A 23,148-nucleotide genomic window follows, 5' to 3' on the forward strand; every position below is an offset into this window, starting at 1 on the left:
TTCTGATAAGAGAAGTGTTATTGAAAACTCATTTTTAGTTAAAACTCCATGTGAAATGAATTTCAGAACCATTAACTATAGTACAAATTCAAAGTTGATTATAATTGAATATTTTAAATTTGTATGTGATGTAGTGAAAATTATTACATTTTCTGGAAAGCTTGCTTATATCATGTTTTGCTCTAGTGAAAATTTTGATAGTAGCTTTGAGTAAAACATTTCACATGAACTGAATCTTCTCTAGTGTTTATGATACTTGTATCTAGTTCTTAGAAGACTTATTAAGAAAATCAAAAACAGTACAAAGAGTTGCTGGTAAACATGCATGGAGAGTTTGTGTTTCAAAGAAATATTGCTGATGTTTGGTTATTAGTTCTTCTCTTAGATTGAAATAAATATGTGCCTCATTGTTCTTTTTTGCAGGTTATTTATGCTAAAGATGTATCACCCACTTTGTCAGGTTTTGGCATTTCAATATCTGGTGGCATAGATCAAGATGGTAACTCTTACCCTGATATCTTGACAGGAGCATACTCATCCGACTCTGCAGTCTTTTTTAGGTAGTTCATAGTTCAAAGGAAGTTTTTGTTACTAAAGTAATGTTAAAATATTTCTGGATGGCACTCAGAATAATTGTGTGGAAATTCTAGTGTGAGACTGAATTTTGTTCTTTGATCTTATATAGGTATGAAACAGTTCCATTCCATTGCTTATATATTCCTAGAGTATGAATGTGAACAAGTATACACACTAAATGAGCTGAATGACAAAAGAAGTTTTGTTTGAGTGGTTGGTGTTAGTTGTTATCTGGGACTGGAGCACCACAGGTGTTTTGCTGTCACTGATTTTTTTCTAACTTTTACATTCCTTCAGAGATGGAGTTTGTGTGATTTTATTTAGTAAAATCTTCATATGTTATTGTAGATTGGCAGTGGTAGAAATCCTAGTGTTTCTTAGTACCATTATTGACCAGTGTAAGGATTCAGACAGTGATGTAATCTATGCCATCTCTGACAATATTTTACTCTTAAATAAAAATCTACACTTGTGTTTATCTGACTGATAGTCTTCCACTAGTATCTTTCAATAGTTTCATCCATTTGAAGCAGAAATGAAGTTATTATGACTGCTTTTTTAATCTGTTTCTAAGAACAAGGCCTGTTGTGCGAGTCATTGCCAGTTTAAAGATTAATCCAGACATCTTGGATCTGGAGGTAAAGGAGTGCCAACTCCCAGATGGAACTAAAATTACTTGGTATGTGTTGCCCACTTATTAATATACAATTAATGCTTAGTACAAGTTACTTTCCAGAATGCAGAGACTTGAAATGATCTGTAATTTGTAACTTGGTGTGCAGTGATAAGTACAAAGTAGGCTAACAGTTCACTCCCGGTTAACTTGGTGTGCAGTGATAAGTACAAAGTAGGCTAACAGTTCACTCCCAGTTAACTTGGTGTGCAGTGATAAGTACAAAGTAGGCTAACAGTTCACTCCCAGTTAACTTGGTGTGCAGTGATAAGTACAAAGTAGGCTAACAGTTCACTCCCAGTTAACTTGGTGTGCAGTGATAAGTACAAAGTAGGCTAACAGTTCACTCCCAGTTAACTTGGTGTGCAGTGATAAGTACAAAGTAGGCTAACAGTTCACTCCCAGTTAACTTGGTGTGCAGTGATAAGTACAAAGTAGGCTAACAGTTCACTCCCAGTTAACTTGGTGTGCAGTGATAAGTACAAAGTAGGCTAACAGTTCACTCCCAGTTAACTTGGTGTGCAGTGATAAGTACAAAGTAGGCTAACAGTTCACTCCCAGTTAACTTGGTGTGCAGTGATAAGTACAAAGTAGGCTAACAGTTCACTCCCAGTTAACTTGGTGTGCAGTGATAAGTACAAAGTAGGCTTTAGAACAGTTCACTCCCAGTTAACTTGGTGTGCAGTGATAAGTACAAAGTAGGCTAACAGTTCACTCCCAGTTAACTTGGTGTGCAGTGATAAGTACAAAGTAGGCTAACAGTTCACTCCCAGTTAACTTGGTGTGCAGTGATAAGTACAAAGTAGGCTAACAGTTCACTCCCAGTTAACTTGGTGTGCAGTGACAAGTACAAAGTAGGCTAACAGTTAACTTGGAATACAGGGCAGATGATGTCAAGTTTTTAAGACAATTTAAAGTCTGTTGTTGCTTCGCTCATATTTTATACAAGAGCAATACCTTTGTATTTTCTTAAAGGATTCAAGTTTCTTTAAAAAAAAATGTTGATTATTCCAAGACAGATAATACTGATTTCAAGATATTTTATTTATTTTGGAATTAAATTTTGAAATGTTTTATTTTTACACCTTTTCCAGTTTTAATTTGATTAGCTGTTTGACATATGATGGCTATGGAGTACCAGATTATTTAAGTAAGTAGAAATATGGAAATTGTACTTGTGTTTTCTAGTAATTCTTTGAACTATTGTCTCTGTTACTAATATCAGATTTTAACTTTTGCCTACTTAACCAGAAAAGTAAAAAAAGGAGCATAAACTAAACAAAAAAAAACTTGACACGCAGCTCATTTATATGTGTATATTTGTCTCATGATTTTCTTCAAGCCTTGAATAGTACTGTGGTGTTTGATGTCAAGAGTAACACATCAGGGTCTCAAGAGCAAAGAGTTTTTCTAATGCAAGCTCCTACCAAGTATACTAAACAAGATATTTACAGACTCACTGCCAGGAATCCTTCTTGCATAACTACACATGCTTATCTCAAGGTTGGCATTTGATTTCCAGATCATTTTTTTTAGCAGTTTATTATTTTTGTGCTAACCTTACATGCACTACCTGTTCTCCAAGAATAAGTTGGTAAGATTGATGATTTAATGAACATTTGAAGCTTACATTTCTCACTTTATTTTTTTTTGGATTTGAAAAAAAAATCTTCATTTTTCATTCATTCTCCATCAGTCATAGAATGACTGTGGTGTATCTCATAGCTATGGATTAGAAAGCAGCTGTTCCCCCCTCTCCATGTAGCTAATGTGTCCAAAGGAACAGCATTTATCTGATACAGTTTTGGCTTATCAGCATTAGAGGTTCTGTTTTTGTAAAAACAACCTTTCATCATGTAGTAATATTTCAGAGAAGTCTAGTTGACCAAGTTCCAAATCTATTAGAATTGGATCTCTTCTTGGTCTCAAGCTAAAAAACCTAATACTATAAAATACTTAAATGTTACTTAAATAAAAAGACTTTTTTGTTCCATATGGTAATTGCAAACTCATACAGCACCTTTTTCTTACATGTGACTAGGTCAAGGAAAAATTGTCTGAATCATTTAGAAAAACCTAAAGCTTAGTTCAATTTAAAGCTATAAAATGATTATCTATATAAACTCATGATATCTCGTATGTAGTAATAATTTTAACTTCTCCCTTATCTTTTTGTGTTCTCTAGAATGATCCGGATGACAAGCTCAGCCCAATAAAGATTACATTAACCTTCACTTTAATGGAAGATCCTGACAGGGCGTTGCGACCCATTCTTGATGCTTACATTCCAGTAGCTACTTCTATAACAGTAAGTGTTCTTCATACTTGTTCCAATCTTCCAGTAGCTACTTCTATAACAGTAAGTGTTCTTCATACTAGTTCCAATCTTCCAGTAGCTACTTCTATAACAGTAAGTGTTCTTCATACTTGTTCCAATCTTCCAGTAGCTACTTTTATAACAGTAAGTGTTCTTCATACTAGTTCCAATCTTCCAGTAGCTACTTCTATATCAGTAAGTGTTCTTCATACTAGTTCCAATCTTCCAGTAGCTACTTCTATAACAGTAAGTGTTCTTCATACTAGTTCCAATCTTCCAGTAGCTACTTCTATAACAGTAAATGTTCTTCATACTAGTTCCAATCTTCCAGTAGCTACTTCTATAACATTAAGTGTTCTTCATACTAGTTCCAATCTTCCAGTAGCTACTTCTATATCAGTAAGTGTTCTTCATACTAGTTCCAATCTTCCAGTAGCTACTTCTATAACAGTAAGTGTTCGTCATACTAGTTCCAATCTTCCAGTAGCTACTTCTATAACAGTAAGTGTTCTTCATACTAGTTCCAATCTTCCAGTAGACTTCTATAACAGTAAGTGTTCTTCATACTAGTTCCAATCTTCCAGTACTACTTCTCTAGCAGTAAGTGTTCTTCATGTTAGTTCCAATCTATGCTGACTTAATTTGTACTTCTATAACAATAATTGTTCATAATACTAGTTCAAATCTTCAGGTAACTTCTATGAAAATAATAAAGTGTTTTTCATGCTTGTTTAAAACTATGCTGACACAATGTATAGATTGCTACTATTCCCATCATGAAATATTGATATTATTGTCTATTTCAGACACAAATTAAGAAGGATTGTGGTATTGACAATGTTTGTGTACCAAACTTATCTGTTCAACTTTATGGGTGAGTTAACAGCATCCTTTTTATTTACTTTACAAATAAAAAAATCATTTAAATTTAAAGATTTCCTTGAAATATATAATTCATGTCTAATAGTTTTATTTTAAAATACATATTAGCTATTCACAGATGCCTTCTGGAAAGTGTTGTTGTGATGAGTTTAAACCATGTTAAAAATTTATAGAAATTTTTATCTAAAAGTTTTTAAAAGAAATAATAATAAATATTTTGGTAGGAGGAAAAGTTATGTCAAAATGTGTTAAATTGCTATCTCTTAAACACTTTACCTTTACCTATATCCTTTAGTCTGTTGGACCGTTGGGGCACCAAGCAAGACTTGTCGACCGTCTTTCTCCATTCCTCCTTGTCTTTTGCCTTGTTTAAAACCTTTATCAATGCTAGACCCGTCCATTCTTTTATGTTGTCCTCCATCGCTTTCTCTGTCTGCCTCTTCTTCTTTTTCCTGGTACTGTTCCCTGAAGGAAGGTATTTTTGATTCCAGTGGATCTTGTAATATGGCCATATATTTTAAGCTTGCGTTTCTTTACAATAGTTAGCAGGTCATCATGGGGTCTGATCGCTGCAGTAACCCTGTCTCTAATCTCTTGGTTTGTAATGTGGACTGAAAGTGATGCCTAGGATCCTTCTGTAGAATCTCAATTCCATTGCTAGGATCCTCCTCTCTAGCTCTGCAGTCAGCGTCCAAGACTCGCAAGCATATAAAAATGTGGCCAATCAGTCTGATTTTGGTGCCGAGGGCCAAGCCCTTGTCTTTCCAAATTATTTTCAGTTTTGAAAGGGCTGCTGTGGACTGTGCTATTCAGGCCAGTAGTTCAGGTTTTGTTCCCTCATCTGAGACAATAGCTCCGAGGTATTTGAAACTGTTAACACTAGTCAGCTTATCACCTCCAATATTGATGCCTCTTTTAAAGCCCTGTTGGCTATTGGTCATAATAATAATATGCTGCAGAAGTCTTGTCCATGCGCATCACCAGGTCAGCTAGTTCTTCTTCTGTCCCTGCTAGGCCATCAATGTCATCTGCGAAATGCAAGTTAGTGATTCTTCTACTTCCAATGCTAACAGTACCGTCATAGCCCTTTAGAGCATCTTCCATTGTCCTTTCAAGGAAGATATTGAAGAGTGTTGGTGAAAGTAGGCATCCTTGTCTTACTCTAATTGTAGTTTTGAACCATTCCCCAATATTATTGTTTAAGTACACCACACTGGTGGCATCCTTGTAGAGGTTCTGGATAACTTTGATTATGTTTTTATTGATGTTGTACTTTTCCATTGTCGCCCAGAGTGCCCTGTGCCATACTCGATTAAAAGCTTTCTTGAAATCAATAAAGACATGGAAAAGATTCTCTTGGTGTTGGAGATATTTTTTACAGAGTATTCTGAGGTTTATCAACCAAAATTCATGCATTTCTAGTGACACACCTTATTTCATGACTCATTCATTGTTTCCAGAGTTACCCCAACACATATCATTGGCAACCCAGGGATTCTTGAAATTTTGGTAATTGTAAACAATTTTGGAGAGGATTCCTTCAATACCAGGCTGTGGATCGATCTGCCTCCTGGTGTGGCTTATAACACCATTATCAGCCAGAAATCATCTGTTCCTATCAGCTGTGGCAACTTCAATCAAACTTTGGTGGTCTGTGATCTTGGCAACCCATTTAAACAAAAGTCTCAGGTCAGTAGAGTTTATAGTCTCTCTGTGTATATAGTCCAGGTCAGTAGAGTTTATAGTCTCTCTGTGTATATAGTCCAGGTCAGTAGAGTTTATAGTCTCTCTGTGTATATAGTCCAGGTCAGTAGAGTTTATAGTCTCTCTGTGTATATAGTCCAGGTCAGTAGAGACTAAGCTTTTTGTATATGTGGTCATGTGTCAAGAATTGAAGGAGCAGTTAATTCATTTGAAATAAAAAGAGGTAACCATGACTTAGACTAATGATTTTTCTGAAGCGACCTGGGACGATCTGTACAGTATATGTATTATTCATCTGATTCATTTGCATTAAGCAACAAGAATGACACTTTAAAACTATTATTTAAAAAAATATCATGATGAAAAATATTATTAAAACATTGAAATAAAAGAGTTATCTTTCCATTACTTTTTCATCGAGGGTTAGAGAGTCTGCGTGCATGTAAGGTGTCCAGCATGATTGGATAACGTAGAGAATTATATTTATAGATATATATATATATAATATATAAATTAGAAAGTAAGGTGTATGTATGTCCCCCATAGAAATCAAAACCGTTTGACCAATCTAATAAATAAAACTTAGCATAAATGTTCCTTAGACCATGGCGGAGACCGAAGTGTATGTTTAATGCTCCACCCACAACCGAAAGGCCCTGAAAATAAAAAACCAACTAAATATATCTCTATTAAAGGATGAAACTGTTTAACAAATCGAGTAAACCCGTTTTCACATTATTTTATATTTTGGCAAAACTGATAAACCCATTTTCAGACTACTTTCACTTTAGTGGCAAAATATTTTTAAAAAATTGATAAGGGAACATTTGCCATGTTTGAAATAGATCTAAATCCAGTCCTCTAGATCAGTAATGCCCAAACTAAAGCCCACAGGCGCAGGTCATATCCTGCTATTGTATATATATATTTATATTAAACAAGCCTTATCAGATACATTATCTGTCAGTGTATTATAACTCATTTTAACTCTTTTGTTAATGTCTGTATATGTTATTTTAATTATTATAGTGCCTTGAGCCCACATTATGTTTGTTAACAGCTCTTTATAAATTAAATTATTATTATGCCAAATGTACACACTTGTTTTACATAAAAAATGCTGAATGTGCTTTGTCTCTTTCCATTCCCAGCCGTCAGATTTTACTTTGGTTTTGACTCCTACAAATACTAATGACACAAAAGATGAGCTTATAGTTAATTTTTTTGCCAACAGGTCAGATTTAAAGTGATAGTTGCTTTTTTTAGTTCTTCATATTCTGTTTTAGAAGCATTTACATTTTAAAATTATTTTTTACATTCTTATTTATTTTCAACCAAACTGAAAACTCAGGATTGAGTATATTTTATTTTTTACTTTACACTTTTTTAAAATCGTTTTATTTGCTAAGTTGTGTAAATTACTTTAAAAATATATTTTTTTACCAAAAATTTTGTTTGATTATGAAATTTTGGCCTGTAAATGTTTAAGTTTTGATTTACTGTACCAATGTTGTAAATCAACATGATTATTTTGTTTTCCTTTCTTCAGTTCTAATGAAGAAAAGAGTAATGATTATGAAAACAATTATGCCAAAGGAGTTATTCCAGTAACAGCTGTTGCAGAAATTGCCTTGCTTGGGTTGGTCATTTGTTTTTTTCTTCACAATATTCAAGTTTTCTAAAAAGTTAAACAAATAAAAATTGTATTTAGTTTTAAAATAATAATTACATTTTGCTTTAATTTTTTTGTGTTTGAAAATGTTTTTGAAATAATTGCAAATACTTGGACTTGAAAATGTATGTGTTTCTTGTTTGACCAACTCTCACAGCAAATCCAGCCCAGAATTCATTATTCTAAACATTACTGAGCATAAAGGAGAGGAGGATGGCAGTAGGATTGTCAAACATGTTTTTCAGGTTAGTATGAAGAGTACACAATGTTAGGGTTGGTGTATCATGCAAGAGCATTTTGCTGAACTTAATTGAAACTCAAGAAAACATACAGAAACTAGAACAAATATAAAATAGAGCAGTGATATTTATAACAAACAAAGATTCAAATTTGATTTGAGTAACACCATTAGTAAAATCACTAAACTTAAAGACGATTCAGGACAGGAGAATAAAAAGTAAAGTTACTATAATACATAAAACACTCAACTATAATTTACAAATAGAAAAACAAAAACCTTATTAAATGGTACTCAGAAAGAGACAAAGATAGAGGTACATTTCTTATTTCATATGCCAGAACAAATTCGTACAAGTTCTCCTTTTTCATTAGTGCCATTAGAGACTGGAATGGGTTGCCTGAGTCAACCAGAAAAAAAAAAAAACTTATCAGAGTTTAAGTAATTGATTAACATGCATGACTAGATAGACACATGACATGCATAGGACTTAATAGTCTTCTTTTTTGAAGTAATGTCTGTAATATATAAGATAAGGTAAATAATTTATTGTTGTTTTGTTAGTATAATAACACAAATGTTTTTAAAGCTGTTTAAACCTATTGATCATAAACATACAACTAGCAAATAATTAATTGAATGTTGTTCAGAAAATGCCCATTTAACTTTAGAGACATTCAAAGAAATAGACCAAGGAAGATTCAGAAATAATTTGAAGAGGAGTTTTGCATTGACATTATATGACTGTTTACTTTCTCAGTTGATTAACCAAGGTCAGTGTGCTACCAATGAAACAGAGCTGCAGATTCGCTGGCCAAGTTATGATAAAAATGGCAATCCAGTGCTCCCATTGGAAGCTCCTCTTATTATTGAAGGCAATGGAAAGTGTGACACAATTGTAATCACACCTAGCAATGCACAGGTAAGTTCATCATTTTATGTTGAATACTGTTGTACATAGATGTTTATGTCTTGACAGTTCTTGTTACACTTGACAAACTATGTCTTAGTGTGAAAATTTCTGTTTATTTATTTCTTGGTAATGCTTCTTATATTAATTGTTGATTAAACAGAATCATCACATGCCGGAGATTATATTGATAATATGATAATACATTAAAGAAACATCTGTGTTCTCTTATAATTTCTTTAATTGACTTCTTCTAATTACACCTATAAGTAGATTCTCAATTCAATAACACTTGGATTAAATATTTTCATAAAATAAAAACTTAAAGATACAACAACTTCAACTAGTATAACTTCAACTAATGGACCCACAAAAGATTAAACTCATTCTAACACAAGACCGTTACTAAGCAAAGACCGTTAAATGCGAAGACCCCGAGTAACTAACTTTCCCCTAATTATACTTTTCTCAATCGTACTTTCCATAATCATAGAAACTTCTCCCTTGTGACCTTCTAGAAGCTGACGTATGCTATTTTTTTCCCTTAATCTCTTTCTTTGATTGGATGACTAAAATTAACTTGTTTACTCTGGTTAACTCTGACTTGACCTGGGCTTCTGTAAACTGGTTGAAATAGATCACAGTCTAGACTCGTGACACTTAGCATAGTTGATGTCTTGACATACTTTAGAGTTTATCAAACTGTTGGCTGGGGGGGGGGGATGTCATCATAACAAAGGGGGAAGGGTGTACTTAGGTATACCCTTGCAAGCTATCTCCACACAGGTTGGTCCTAGACAATTTCCACAGTCTCTTCCCTACTGGTGTTCATGGATTTTAGGTCTTGATGCGATGCCATGTTATACATGGAAGGCCTTGCATTGGCTTTCTTCTTATTGGCTTTTATGTCATGGCTGACTTTGTTAAATGTGTTTCATCCCACAAATCTCATGTATGACTTCCACGTCTTTCAATCATTGGCCATTGGGAAGATGATTGTATTGAGAAAGTGGACCTTGATCTCCAGGCAGATTGATTTGTTTGCCCAGAAAGGTTTTTTTGGTTGACTTCTGCTTTCCCTATCCATCATGCTACATCATGATATGTATTTCCATTTCTTGTGATAACACTGCCTAAATAGTTGAACTTTTGTCTTTTCAAGCTATGTATGCACAATGTTGTTGGGGATACTTAACTCTTTGACTCCGGAATTGTTCCGCAAATAGACAGAATTAAAGTTTCTTTGCCCTTTTGGAGGGCAAAATATGCTGTGATTAAACTTTTATAATTTGTCACTACTAAGATTTTAAGATGAAATTTTGAGTATTTGAAAACTTTGTATTGGCAAAGCTTTTTTCAATCATTAGATTAAATTAAAGAAAATTGTCCAAGATCTTCTCTAATTATTCAACATGTATTCAGCATGTTTTATCTTCTAATCCAATATTTATTTGAAGGCTGCACTTAAAAAATTTCAAAACTTTTTATCTGATTAGTTTTTTTATTTGTCACCCATTTTGATGGATCTGAAACTGCTTTGAAGGGGGAAAACAATGTTAGAACTGAATATAATGTTTTCCTTATGCTATTACCTTTCTTTGAGGCGACATCACATTTTGTATTTGAAGACATTGTTGAGAAATTAAGTTAATAGTTGTCAAGGCTTTGCATATTTTTACTTTATTGAATAATATACAAATGTTAGCATAACAGTATGTACAAAGATGTACGCCTCACATCACATTTAGTTAAGAAAGCAAATGTTAGGGTTACTGGGAGCGTTGATATGGAGTCAAAGAGTTAATGATTTGTAGCCTAGTAGCATACATTTGGATTTATCTAGATTTATCCTGAGGCCAGTTTTAGTGCGTCTCTTTCAAGGCTGTCCATCATCTCTTGTATACATTTGATTGTATTCCTGAGTAATGCTATAAAGTTCAGGTTTGTCAGCCATGGGAGACTGAATGCAGTCTGATCCATGTTTATTTTCATGACAAAGTGGATGGCTTGCAGAGAGAGAAATGGGGATAAGATACACTGTTGTCTCACACACATTTCCACGTAGAAGAGCTCCATTATTCCATCATCTGTTCTAACACAACAGATTCATTTGTGTGTTGAACTTAAGCAGAAATTTTATTTTTCAAGGGGACAAAGGAAAGTTTTATTTTTATTGAGTTGATCAATCAATGTTTGAATATTAACCAAATGAGATGACTTAATTACAAATCTTTCAAAAATTAAAAATATAATAAATAATAGATTATGTTTCATCTTCTAATAAGACAGTTTTAAAATGTATACATTTTCCTGAGAGGCATCTGTAACAAAATCGACTCAAAGTTTTGTAAAGATGACATTTCAAAATCTTTTTTTGTGTTTAAGAATGGTCCAATTTCTCTAGACTATCATACATCCTTATGTAGACCAAACAAAATGTCAGCTAATAGAATTGTAACTTAACTTGAAGATGGCCATCATGTCTAATAATTAAAGTTTGAGAAAGTTTTCAGGTCTTCCCCCCCAGACAACTTGCAGAGGGGAAGAAGAAACCTACTTACTCTCCAATACTATCTCCAGAAAGAACTTTTTCTGGTACCCATACTATGCACCTAAAATTGTCTATAAAACACTACCTCCCATAAAAAGACTAGTTTTAATGAATATCATCTAAATTTAGATGCTAAACATAATATAAAAACTTATGCAAAATAAAACCTGATAATTGTGTTATAATTATAAGTCTTTAAGTTTATTTTATTTTTCATTACATTCTTAACACCCCCCCCCCCCCCCAAAACTCACTAAGGGAGCCTTTAGCATTTGTCAAGGACCCCAGCCTGCTAAATAGGGTGCCAACTGTAAAGGTTTGAGAAACACTGGCATACTTGTTAATGTCTTGGCATACTTCTTGACTTCTTTCTGTTTAAATAATCAAATGATCAAAGAACTTACTCGTTATAAATGTTGATCTGCTGACTTACTACTGTATTACTGGAGTATTGACTCCTATATTCATATAAATAGCTGACAGCATTATATATTTAACAAGATTAAGATTAACTGACTAAGTTGCAATTATATTTATTTATTAATTCAAAAGAATTGGTATTTCAGAAATTAATTGTTAGTAATAATGTAAGAATCTATTTCTTGTCATTTCAGAAATATGATAAAAGTACTTATATAGAAAAAGAGACTGATAGAAACAAGAGAAACACTGATTCTCAAACTATTGTAAGTCCTTTTAGTCAGTCTAACAGCTTGACACAAGTTTTTATTTAGGCCTCCATGTTGGAGCAGTTCCACTTTAAAATGAGACTCTGGTGCTGTGCATCCTCAGTTAATACTGGGGATGTACGTTAATACTTGGGATGTAAGTTAATACTGGGAAGCGTGGTCGAGAGGCCAGGTGCGCTTGAACTTGGCTTGGCTTGGCTACCTAGGAGGGGGCTCGAGGTTCGAAATCTGACTTGGGCAGAGTTGTGTTTACTGAGTGCCTAAAGGCAGCGCGGAAAACCAACTCCTAGATACCCCCTCTCCCTCACTGGTCCACAAATGAGATTGGACCAAAAGCGCTCTGACCATGCTATAAGCATGAAAGTAGCGCTATATAAAAGCTATAATAATAATGTAAGTTAATACTGGAGATATAACTTAATACTGGGAATGTAAGTTAATACTGGGGTTTGGGATGTTATTATATACTGGGGATGTAAGTTAATACTGGGGTTTGGGATGTTATCAGATACTGGGGAACTTAATACTGGGGATGTAACTTAATACTGGGGATGTAATTTAATACTGGGGATGTAACTTAATACTGGGATTGTAAGTCAATTATCTTAAGTGAAATTTAAAGTCTTCAAGTGGAATAAATCTCTTGGAACTAACCAGTAAAAGAATGATTTCACAGTTTTTCACATGTACATGTCATTAGTGCTGACATACAGTGGCTCCCACCCCCTCCCATCATTGGATTGGTCTATCAGCTACTTTAGTCCATCCAGTGAAGTTTGGAAGTAATGAGTGTTGAATCATAGAGGGGGGGGACACGTAGGCAAAATGATGCTAGAGTACAGCGACTCACTTCTAAACAGTTTCTTTTTTATTCAAGAAATCTTTGCACCATTCCACATTCGAACCACTTTGGACCAACTTTCAAGTTTTGCATAACCCATTGTTTTATTCCTTGAAGAATTTATAAGCAGAGTAGAAGTAGAAAAAAATCTAAAAATTATTTAAAGTTAAAAATAACTTGAACACAAAATCTTTATTCTGTTTATTATTTAAATATTTTTTTATCTGTTCCTGAATTTATCATTGGGCTGATATTATGGTAATGAACTTGTTTGTTTAAGAGTAGATGTAAATATGTATAGGTTGTTTTGGGGTGAGATGCTTATCTTATCTTATAAAATACAGACGTTTCTCATAAAAGAATTTTGCATCCAACATGCACAATACATGGCATTGTAATACTTTAAAATATTTTTTTTTTCACTTCAATTTCTTATTTAGAGTTGTTCAGAGAAATACTGCACCATCATTCAATGTCTTGTAGGCCACATGTTGCCAAGAGATAACTTTATTGTCACAGTTGTGTCCCAGTTTAAGCCAAAGAGTTTCATACAGGTCAGTGCAGTGAACTATTTTAGATTATCTGGTTAATTGTAAAAGTTATTGAAGCTCTGGTCTTATGCAGTGAGCCCCCTCACACTTTGGCGTGTGGGGCAATAAGGCAGCTGATGCTCTAGCTCGTGAAGGAGCACTGGCCATGCCCAATTTTGTGGCCCCAAGTAAAAAATTAATTCTAAAAAACATCTTTTTTCTAAAGAAGACAAAACATTTTGGATTTACTTTATTAAGTGTGTTTCAGTAGAAGCTTAACTGTAGTACAGATGTAGATTTAGAACGAATGTTTATGTGATTGTCATTGCAGAGACGTGAAGAAACCCAGATGTACAATATCAAGTCAATAGCTCGTGCTAGGGTGCGCTCTGTACCCTATGATTTCAAGACTGTTGATGTCAGCAAGTTTGAGACTAGAAAAATAGAGGTGAGTGCTACAAGATATTAGATGAAACTATTGCAGTTCATTTCAAGGAAGCTAACTAAGCTAATGCTAGAGTATTATTTTTTTCTCTAAAACTATTGAATAAAGTTTATTTAATGTTGTAGTAACCAAATCAAATGTTGTATTTATACTATGACAATGTTATTTTGTGACTTTTGCATAAATAATCAGATGCTAGATTTTTTTTTTTTAATGTTTGAATTCCTATTTGGAGTATATTTTATTAGTGAATAAGTTCAATTGTTAAAAACAAGATTTAAAAAATATGTGACTGTGATGTTATATTTTCAATTATGACTAAATAGCACTTATTTACTGGTGGCTTGCTGCCTGGTCTGTTTTTGTGATATGCACTCTGGTTATCACAATCTTCCCAGATTTGAGCCCTGCCTTCAACAATCCTCTGTTGTCCCTCAGGAAGTTTAGGGCTTCTTTTTTTTTAAGGAGATTCTAAAATGTCAAATAATAAGGCAGTAAGAGTTTGGGAGTGGGGGTTACTGCTTAAGTATCCTATGCAATATCAGATGTTGTACAACTCTTGTGTGTCTTGTTGTGCAGCTGGTGACCACTGTCAATACAGATCGCCTGAAGCCTGCCAGCAAAGGTGTTGAGATATGGATCATTGCCCTGGCTGTTACAGCTGGTCTTTTGATGTTGTTGTTATTGATATTACTGCTCTGGTGGGTAAGTACCAACAAGTTTCCTTTAAGAACTTGAATCAAGTGAATTGAAGCAAGCAAGAACATGATAAAGTTATCCCATCTTTGAACTATCTAGAAATAGTCTGAACATTTACAAATCATTTAGATAAACTTTGAACACAACATAACTGAAAAAAAGTTTGAAAAATTATCTGAAAATTATTTGATTATCTTGAAATAATATAAATAAAACTTCTGTAACTTAGACTAGTTTAGTAAAACAATTTTCACCTTGTAACATCATTTTTTTTTTCTATTCAACACCTATTTTATCTTGGGTTAGTAGTTAGTAGGATCTAGCTAGTGGCAAAATTATTCAAAGAAGCTGATTTTACCAAACTGATTCTGCTGTGATTTACTCACTTACTTTAGTTCTCCCAGAATTTAGTCTAATGTATTATTTATATTTCAATGACTAATACCCTCTTTATCTTTTGTCTGATGTAATTTTGCATGAAATTTACTAATGTGGTCCCATGATGATGAAATTATAAAAGAAGATTCTTTTGGTACTTAGCTTGACAAAATGTTTAAACCTTGACAAAATGTTTGAACGATTATTTTACATTTGAAGCAAGGTATTCATCATTTAATGGCTTGTTAAGTTGGGTTTTAAATTTCATTTTTTTTTTTTTTAACTTCTGCATTTCTAATAATTTTGGAACAATTTAATTTCATTAAATCCTGGAATCGACTTTGGTGGATGATTATTAAAGCATATAATAATAATAATAATAATAATAATCTTTATTATCCGTAAGGAAATTTGTCTTACAATTTGTGCATTACACCAAACAAAAAACATTATAACTATAAGAAACCAAAGTGTACATTCACACCAGACTCACTCATAATTTACATGTGACAAAGTTTATACCAGATTGTTCTTATTTAATGATTTGATTGCCAGGGGAACAAAAGAGTGTTTGTGTCTGTTTGTCTTTGCTATCGGTGTCTTGTATCTCTTTTGTGATGGTAAAATCACAAAGTCCTGACACAAAGGGTGATTCTTTATTTCGAGGATCTTGTTAGCTTTTTTATAGATGTTTGTCTCAAACAACTGCCCAAATGGGGTTTGTTTTTTGCCAACGATTTTGCCAGCAGAATTTTGGATTCTATTAAGTTTATTTTTATTTTTAATGCTCAGATTGCCATACCAGGCAGTGATATTGAAACTTAAAATATTGCAGATGTGAGCGTGATAAAACATAGCCAAGGCCTTTTCGCTAACATTAAACGAGGACAGTTTTCTTAGTAGTCGTAATCTTTGCTGCCCTTTTTTGCTGATATAATCAGTATTTGCAGTAAAATTTAGTTTATTGTCTAGGATAGTACCAAGGTATTTAAAGGTTTGCACAATTTCAATAGTCTCTCCAGCTACAGAAGCAATATCATTTCCCTTCTTGTCCCTACGAAAATCGATTATCATTTCTTTGGTTTTTTTTACATTTAATAATAAAAAATTATCTTTACAGTATTCCTCAATGTGTTCTAGTTCTTTGAAATACTCATTTACGTCTGAGCTCTCTGAGAGCAGGGCAAGAAGAGCCGCATCATCAGCGAATTTTGTGAAGGAGCAACAATAACTATCGGATTGAAAATCATTGGTGTACAAAATGAACCACAATGGCGATGTTACAGCCCCCTGGGGCGCCCCTGTGTTAACTATGCGTTCATTAGATATAACATTGTTTACCCTAACCCTCTGAGCTTTCTGGGTCAAAAATTCATTAGCCCATAGTATTATGTATGGACTAATCTGCAACGCTTTCATCTTTTCAATGAGTAAATGAAGTTGTATAGTGTTAAAAGCTGATGAGAAATCCATAAAGAGCAATCTTACATAAGTGTTCGGTAAGTCCAGATGTTTGTAGACACAGTTTAAAATATTTAGGATGGCATCGTCTACACCTTTACCCTTTTGGTAAGCAAATTGTAAAGGGTCTAACTTATTACAAAGATCATTCAGAAGAAACATTTTAACCAATTTTTCTAAACATTTAGACACAATGGAAGTAAGTGAAACAGGTCTATAGTCATTCATTTCCTTTGGTTTGGAAACCTTTGGAACAGGTACAATTATAGATGACTTCCACACAGGTGGTATCTCATGGTTTAGTAATGAAGTAGAAAAAATATCTTGGAAAGGTTCAGCTAGTTGTTCAGCACATTCTTTTAAGATTCGCCCTTTTATTCCATCAGGCCCACCAGCTTTCATTGGGTTGACGTTTTTGAAAATGTTACAAACTTGCTCTTTAGTAATCGCTAATTCTAAGCAGTTGTTAACATTGACATCCTCAAGGGCTTTGAGTCTTAGATAATTAAAATCTTTCGTGTCGAAGCGACAATAGAAATCATTTAACTCGTTGGCCAATGTTTTTTCGTCTCTTGTAGCAAGATTATTTTTAAATTTGACTTGTGCTCCTGCCATTTTGTTCATGATGCCCCACGTCTGTCTCATGTCACTTGTATTAATTGAGTCTTCCAGCTTGGTGCGGTAGTTTCTCCTCCCTTCCTCAAGAACGACGTTGAGATTTCGTTGAGCAATTTTCCTTGTCTGTCCATCGCCACTCATAAATGCTCTTTTCTTTTTGATTATTTCCCGTTTTATTTTTGCAGTGACCCATGGTTTATTGTTGGGGTATATCTTGATGCTCTTAGTACTGACACACATGTTTTCACAGAATTTGATGTAATTTGTCACTGCGTCGACCCATTCTTCCAGATTTGAAGTGGTCTCTTTGAACAAATTCCAGTCAGTGCAGTCTAGACATCCCTGTAGTTTGAGAATATTGTCTTGCGTCCATTCTTGTACGTTTTTTTGAATGATTTTTCCTTCTTTAAGTTTTGTACGGTAAGTAGGCAGCAGTTGTATTGTTTTGTGGTCCGATGATCCTAGTGGTGGCTTTTCACGAGATGTGAATGCTCCTTTGATGTTACAATAACATAAGTCCAGAGTTCTGTTTTCTCTTGTCGGACATGAAATGTGTTGATAGAAGGTGGGTAGGTCAACCTTCAAGGTGCATTTATTAAAATCACCCAGTATAACTACTGGTGCGTCCGGTGACCTTGTCTGAAACTCATGCACTACGTCAGTGATTATTGCAGCTGCAACTTCCGTTTTGGCTGTAGGCGGAACATAAACCAGGACAATGTAAATAGCCCCAAAGTCTCGTGGCAAATAAAAAGGTCTCAATGAAAGCGCCAGTAGTTCTAGATCCGGACAGCACATTCTCTTTTTAACCGTGTAGTTGGTACAGTATTTGAGGTTGATGTACACACAAAGCCCTCCACCTTTCTTCTTCTTAGACTCAGCCGTTCTGTCAGATCTCACGCAAGAGAAACCATCAATAGCAATCAGGTTGTCGTTGTCATCCTCCTCTAACCATGTCTCAGTAAAAGCCAATAGACAACTTTCCCTATATACGTGGTCGTAGCGTATATGGGCACATATCTCATCCACTTTATTTCTTATTGAGCGGACGTTAGCTAGAATAATCGTAGGAAGTGGTGGGCGAAACACTCTTCTTCTCAGCCTTTGCCGTAGTCCTCCTTTTTTTCCTCTTTTCCTTGTACTAATAGAGGAAGGGTAGAAACAATTTATATGTGCATAACACGGTGGAAGAGGCTTCCTCTTTGAACGAAGTCCGAGGAGTTGATCTTTGCTATAATGAATAGATCTAGTACTAGAACGGCCGCCATCTTGGCTCGCCATTTTTCTTCTTTTATTTCTAACCAAATAACCAAAGTTGAACAAGTCTAGATCTAGTAAAATGTTTAATGTAAATACTCATTGTGGAGCCCACCTTGAAAACAGAAGTCTTCATCTGCATAACTGATTACAAAAGAACATTCAATATACATCCAGCAAAGAAATAATAATGAATAATGAAAGCACAAATTGCATGTCGCCACAGTGCAGCGCCATTTTGAAAAAAAAAAAAAAAAAAAAAAAAATATGCAGCAGACCTGGAGGTTTTGGGCTCTATTCCTGGTATATAGATTGGGATATTTACTTGTTGGGAACAGTTTTACTGAACGTTATAAGCTTCTTAGGGTTTTTTTGTTTCATGTGGAAACTTTCATCATATTATTATCAAGTAGTTCCAGTGGAAATACCACCATTAGGTTTTCTTCACTTCTGACTTCACACCTATATACAATAAGCCTTCTTAAAATAGCAATTAATAAATTTGCACTGAAACAAATTTTAAAAAAGGCACTTTCTGTTCTCTCCACAGTGTGGATTCTTCAAAAGAAAGAAGCCTGAAGAAGAGGGTTACTTTGTGGTGAATGGCAAATCAAACATTGATGACAAAATAGTGGATTAACATCAAGATTATTTATTTCGCTTAGACTGTTTCAATACTAGACATTATGCAGGGATATTTTATCATGACATTGTACATCTATTTTTTATTTTTTGGAAATAATTTTCCCACGCAAATATTGAGCTAGATTTTGTCTCAGAATGATACTGGTAAAAACTTCTTCATGCAAACAAAATTTTTTTTTTTCAGGTTGAAATATTTTTTTACTAATAATTTTCCATTCTCTTTCACTGTGTCTTAATCATTTGTGATATTTAAATACGAATGAACAATACTTAGTCATTTGTTCCAAGATTTGTTCATTTTCTTCTTCCAATTCTTTCAGACCTTATTTATGATCAATGAAAACACAAAGTGAACTTGACTCATCATTATGATGTTGTTTTTTATAAAATGCTTTTGTATTGAATGTGTTGAGCTTTTGCTGTGGATTGTACAGCTAGTTTATCACTAATGGAATGAGTTGTTCCTATGTATCACATGTGGTGATCTATAGAAAGATCCCTTTTTTATGGAGTAAATGCTTCAATAGAACATTATTGGATGCTATTTAAGTTTGTATTCTGTATGATGAAAAATGTCTGTGAAAAAAAGTTGTATCAGTGAGGTCTATCTAGTCCATATCATTTGTATCATTTAACAGACAGAAAGTTTGGAAATGATTGCTTTACTTGGCCGAATGGATAATTGGATACTTGTTTTGTTGTTTTTGTTTTATCCATTTTTTTTTTCTTTAAATTGTGTCAATAAAAAATTGTGACTTCTAAATGTCTCTTGTACAGGAAACAAAAGTTGAATTAGAAAACAGTTTGGTTTTTGTTATTGTTAAGTGGGTGAAGAGCTAAAAAAAATAGAAAGACCTAGTAGTTTCTATAGCTCCACCAGGTTCTGTGGTCACCTAGATAGTTTTAGACTTAAATGATACTTTCAGCTCACTGGTATTGTTAAAACCACACCTTGAGTCGACTCCTGAAAATATTAGTCCAATAGGAAAAATATTTTCTTTTCAGAAGCAATCTGCTCATCAGAAATACCAGGATGTAGTTGAACTGACCAATATTCTGGCTTGACTGTCAAGTATGATGCTTCAGTTTACAAAACTGTATGTCTACTAGATTTAACAGAAGGAAATTTAGTTTTACTATTTCACAAAATGTTTTTGAAAATATATTTTGGTCCTTTGAGAACTTTGTTTGAAAGAATGTCTAGTTCCATTGACTGTAAATATTTGTTTGCATATTTTGTATAAGTTTCTTGAAAAAAAAAATGAACTTTGTTACAGTTGTATCTTGTATTCTTGTCATGACTTTTTGAAATGCAGTGTAAGACTTGTTTCTATAACAGCCTCACTATCCACAAAACTAGATGCAATATTTATCTTTATACTTTTTGATTTTTCTTTTCTTTTTTTTTAAGATAGATGGATACATATTGTATCTTTGTTTTAGTGCGCCTTTATATGGCGTTCTTTAAATAACTCTGATCAAAATGTGAATAGAGTATATGTTCTGCAAGTGGGAGAGTGTAAGTGCTAACAGAGTTATTCTACCCGCCTTTGAAGGGGAATTGTCCGCAGCTTTCAAAGTATTGTCAGTACCAAGCTGACTACATGAAATTGTTTTTCTGTATGAATAGCAAAACCAATTTTAAAATTATGAAAAAAATTTTTTTTTTCTTCTCAATTTCCTTACTTTGGAATTTACAGAGAAAAGAATTTGCTGAAAATGCCATTAATTTAATACCTTCAAGTAAAAAAATTTTAGGTTATATTTGATTTGATTTGAAATTTTTCTTTTTTAGAGGACATTTTTCACCTCATGTCTGGTGCTATCCATTCAGATTCATTAAAACAAAGTCAGTTTGCTCATGTGTCATAGAAAGCTAAACGAAGCAATGAATTATGAAGAGATGAACATGTAATTTGACTTCTCTGTGACATGTTCATGCTTGTTTAGGTCCGTTTTGTTTTGTAAAGAAACCATTATGTCCCTTTTAAGATAACATGGTAGTTAACACTGAGATCGTGACTGTGGAAGAGTTATGAAAAGATTGATTGTTAGTTCAGACTTGTGTGTGAGTCTGGGTTGTTGTTTGTTTGTTTTTTCACAATTTTGGGTACAAAGTGTCCATTCATTTGTGGATGACAATAGTATGAGTTATTATCAACTGACCTTCAACTATGGTGCTACTTTGACTGTGTGTAGTGCATATTATTATCATATTATATTTGTATTACTCTATAATTTAGCATTATATTTATTTATATATTCAAGTTTCTCATGTACTGATTGTTAGCTTAAAAAATGACGCTATGTTTTGTAGGATAAAAAAAAAAAGATTGCTGTTATATATTGTGTTCAAGAAGAAAGAAGGCCCCCACAATAATCTAATTCTTTCTCTCTCAGTGTTAGAATGTTCATTCTCTCTCTGAATGTTAGAATATTAAGTTTGGCACAGTAAATATGTTAGCTCACTCGACACTTGATTGGATCTTACTGCTTATAAATTAGTGCCTTTTGTCTGTTTTTTAGAATATAGTTTTAGTATTAAGAACAAACTTAAAAATAAAAATTTGATCATTTCGTGAATGCTTGATTATTGTTTAACAATAGTTAGTGAATTTTGTTGCAATAAACTTGTGTTTGATTATACAGTAAATGTGTTTGATATTGCTTTGTTAAATGTTTGCTATATTGGAGATTTTTGCCATAAACTAAACAATGTCAAGGACACTAAATTGAACTACACTGTTGCCAGGTAAATAAAAAAACAATGTTACAATGGGTTGCAGTTCGTAACACCTCTATTACAGCTAGTCAGTTGCCCATTTGTATTATAATAAAGTGAACATCATGTATGCTATTTAAATTGAAATTAATTTGTGCTACCAATAGAAGAAAATTGTGCAAACCTTTTCAAGAACTCTAAGTTTATCTAGACTTCCTTTCTTTAGTACTCTGGATGAACCAAAAAGATTGCTATGTTTAGTTTTTGTTTTTTTTTCCATCATGAAACTGTCCAATAAATGTATAAAAATGAACAACTACGAAGTTAATAGACAGATATTATGTGCCCCTGTAATTAAATCTAATACCAAACGTCATGTCCATCTTTTCAAACAATCCTTCTCTTCACTGAATTCCCATCTGCTCTATATGATTGATCCCTTAGTGTTGAATGAAACATAAACAACTAAATTTGTTTCCTATCTAAGATAGTGTTTCTCAAGCTTTTGCTGTAACATGATCCTAGATGACATAGATTTTGGTCATGCCCCTTAGAGATAGCAGGTGTGGGAATTGTAAATAAGAAAGACAAATATTTATATCACAATTTCTTTTTCTTTGCATACAAATTTATATTATGTTTAGAATCCATATTCACATAATGAATTTTTCACAATCCTTCTAATCAGCTTACAAACTTTCAAGAAACAGAAAGGTGGCTGGACACATCTCAAAAAATGCCTCTAATGATTTTCCTAGAAATTTGACAGTTTATGAAAATACTAGGGAAAACTCAGTTTTTGCCATTATACTTTTTCAAAATTTGGTCTCAAGATCTACATCTTGAATAAATGCATTGGATTGGAAATTTTCACAAATATTTACGAGAGTTAAATAAATAAGAGATTATTCTGTTTTACTTTCTTTTTTTACGTTACCAAGTCTGGATCTATAGCACCAACCAAGAATCTTCTATACCACATCTCTAATTAGATACAGTATTCTAGTGACCTAGTCTATACTACTGTCTTTTAATGTTACCAAGTCTGGATCTATATCATCAAACTAAAGATTTATATACTCTTAGTAGAATTATACATGGGGCCTTACCAGGATTTTTTAGGGGGTTGTAAAAAATGTTATTTTTTTATTAATCATTCATTAGTTATTAAGAGCAAATGTCCTGGGTGGACCTATGTCAAGTGTTTTCTTGCATTGTAAGCTTCCAAAATGTTTTCTCCTAGCATCTACAACACTTTTTGTCATAGTAAGAAGAACGCAGTCAAGTAAAGTAAAAGTAGAAAGGAGTGTGATGGACCAATACTTAAGTGTATTCCTGCT

General features: G+C 33.5%; 1 protein-coding gene across 10 annotated transcripts in view; it reads left to right on the plus strand.

The window, feature by feature from the left end:
* LOC106073092 (integrin alpha pat-2-like) overlaps positions 1–21,739 on the plus strand; it is a 77,754-nt gene extending 56,015 nt beyond the window's left edge. For all 10 annotated transcript variants that reach the window (XM_056024584.1, XM_056024619.1, XM_056024627.1 and 7 more), the window contains 16 exons: positions 424–560; positions 1,151–1,255; positions 2,344–2,399; positions 2,592–2,752; positions 3,435–3,557; positions 4,373–4,440; positions 5,909–6,137; positions 7,304–7,386; positions 7,702–7,791; positions 7,982–8,069; positions 8,823–8,984; positions 12,138–12,209; positions 13,494–13,607; positions 13,915–14,031; positions 14,608–14,733; positions 18,992–21,739. In XM_056024584.1, the coding sequence (XP_055880559.1) occupies positions 424–560; positions 1,151–1,255; positions 2,344–2,399; positions 2,592–2,752; positions 3,435–3,557; positions 4,373–4,440; positions 5,909–6,137; positions 7,304–7,386; positions 7,702–7,791; positions 7,982–8,069; positions 8,823–8,984; positions 12,138–12,209; positions 13,494–13,607; positions 13,915–14,031; positions 14,608–14,733; positions 18,992–19,081 (1,821 nt within the window). In that variant the 3' untranslated portion in view covers positions 19,082–21,739. The remainder of the gene's footprint in view (positions 1–423; positions 561–1,150; positions 1,256–2,343; positions 2,400–2,591; positions 2,753–3,434; positions 3,558–4,372; positions 4,441–5,908; positions 6,138–7,303; positions 7,387–7,701; positions 7,792–7,981; positions 8,070–8,822; positions 8,985–12,137; positions 12,210–13,493; positions 13,608–13,914; positions 14,032–14,607; positions 14,734–18,991) is intronic.
* The last annotated feature ends 1,409 nt before the right edge of the window (positions 21,740–23,148 follow it).

The sequence above is a fragment of the Biomphalaria glabrata genome, chromosome 1 (genome assembly GCF_947242115.1).
Source record: "Biomphalaria glabrata chromosome 1, xgBioGlab47.1, whole genome shotgun sequence".
NCBI lineage: Eukaryota > Metazoa > Mollusca > Gastropoda > Planorbidae > Biomphalaria > Biomphalaria glabrata.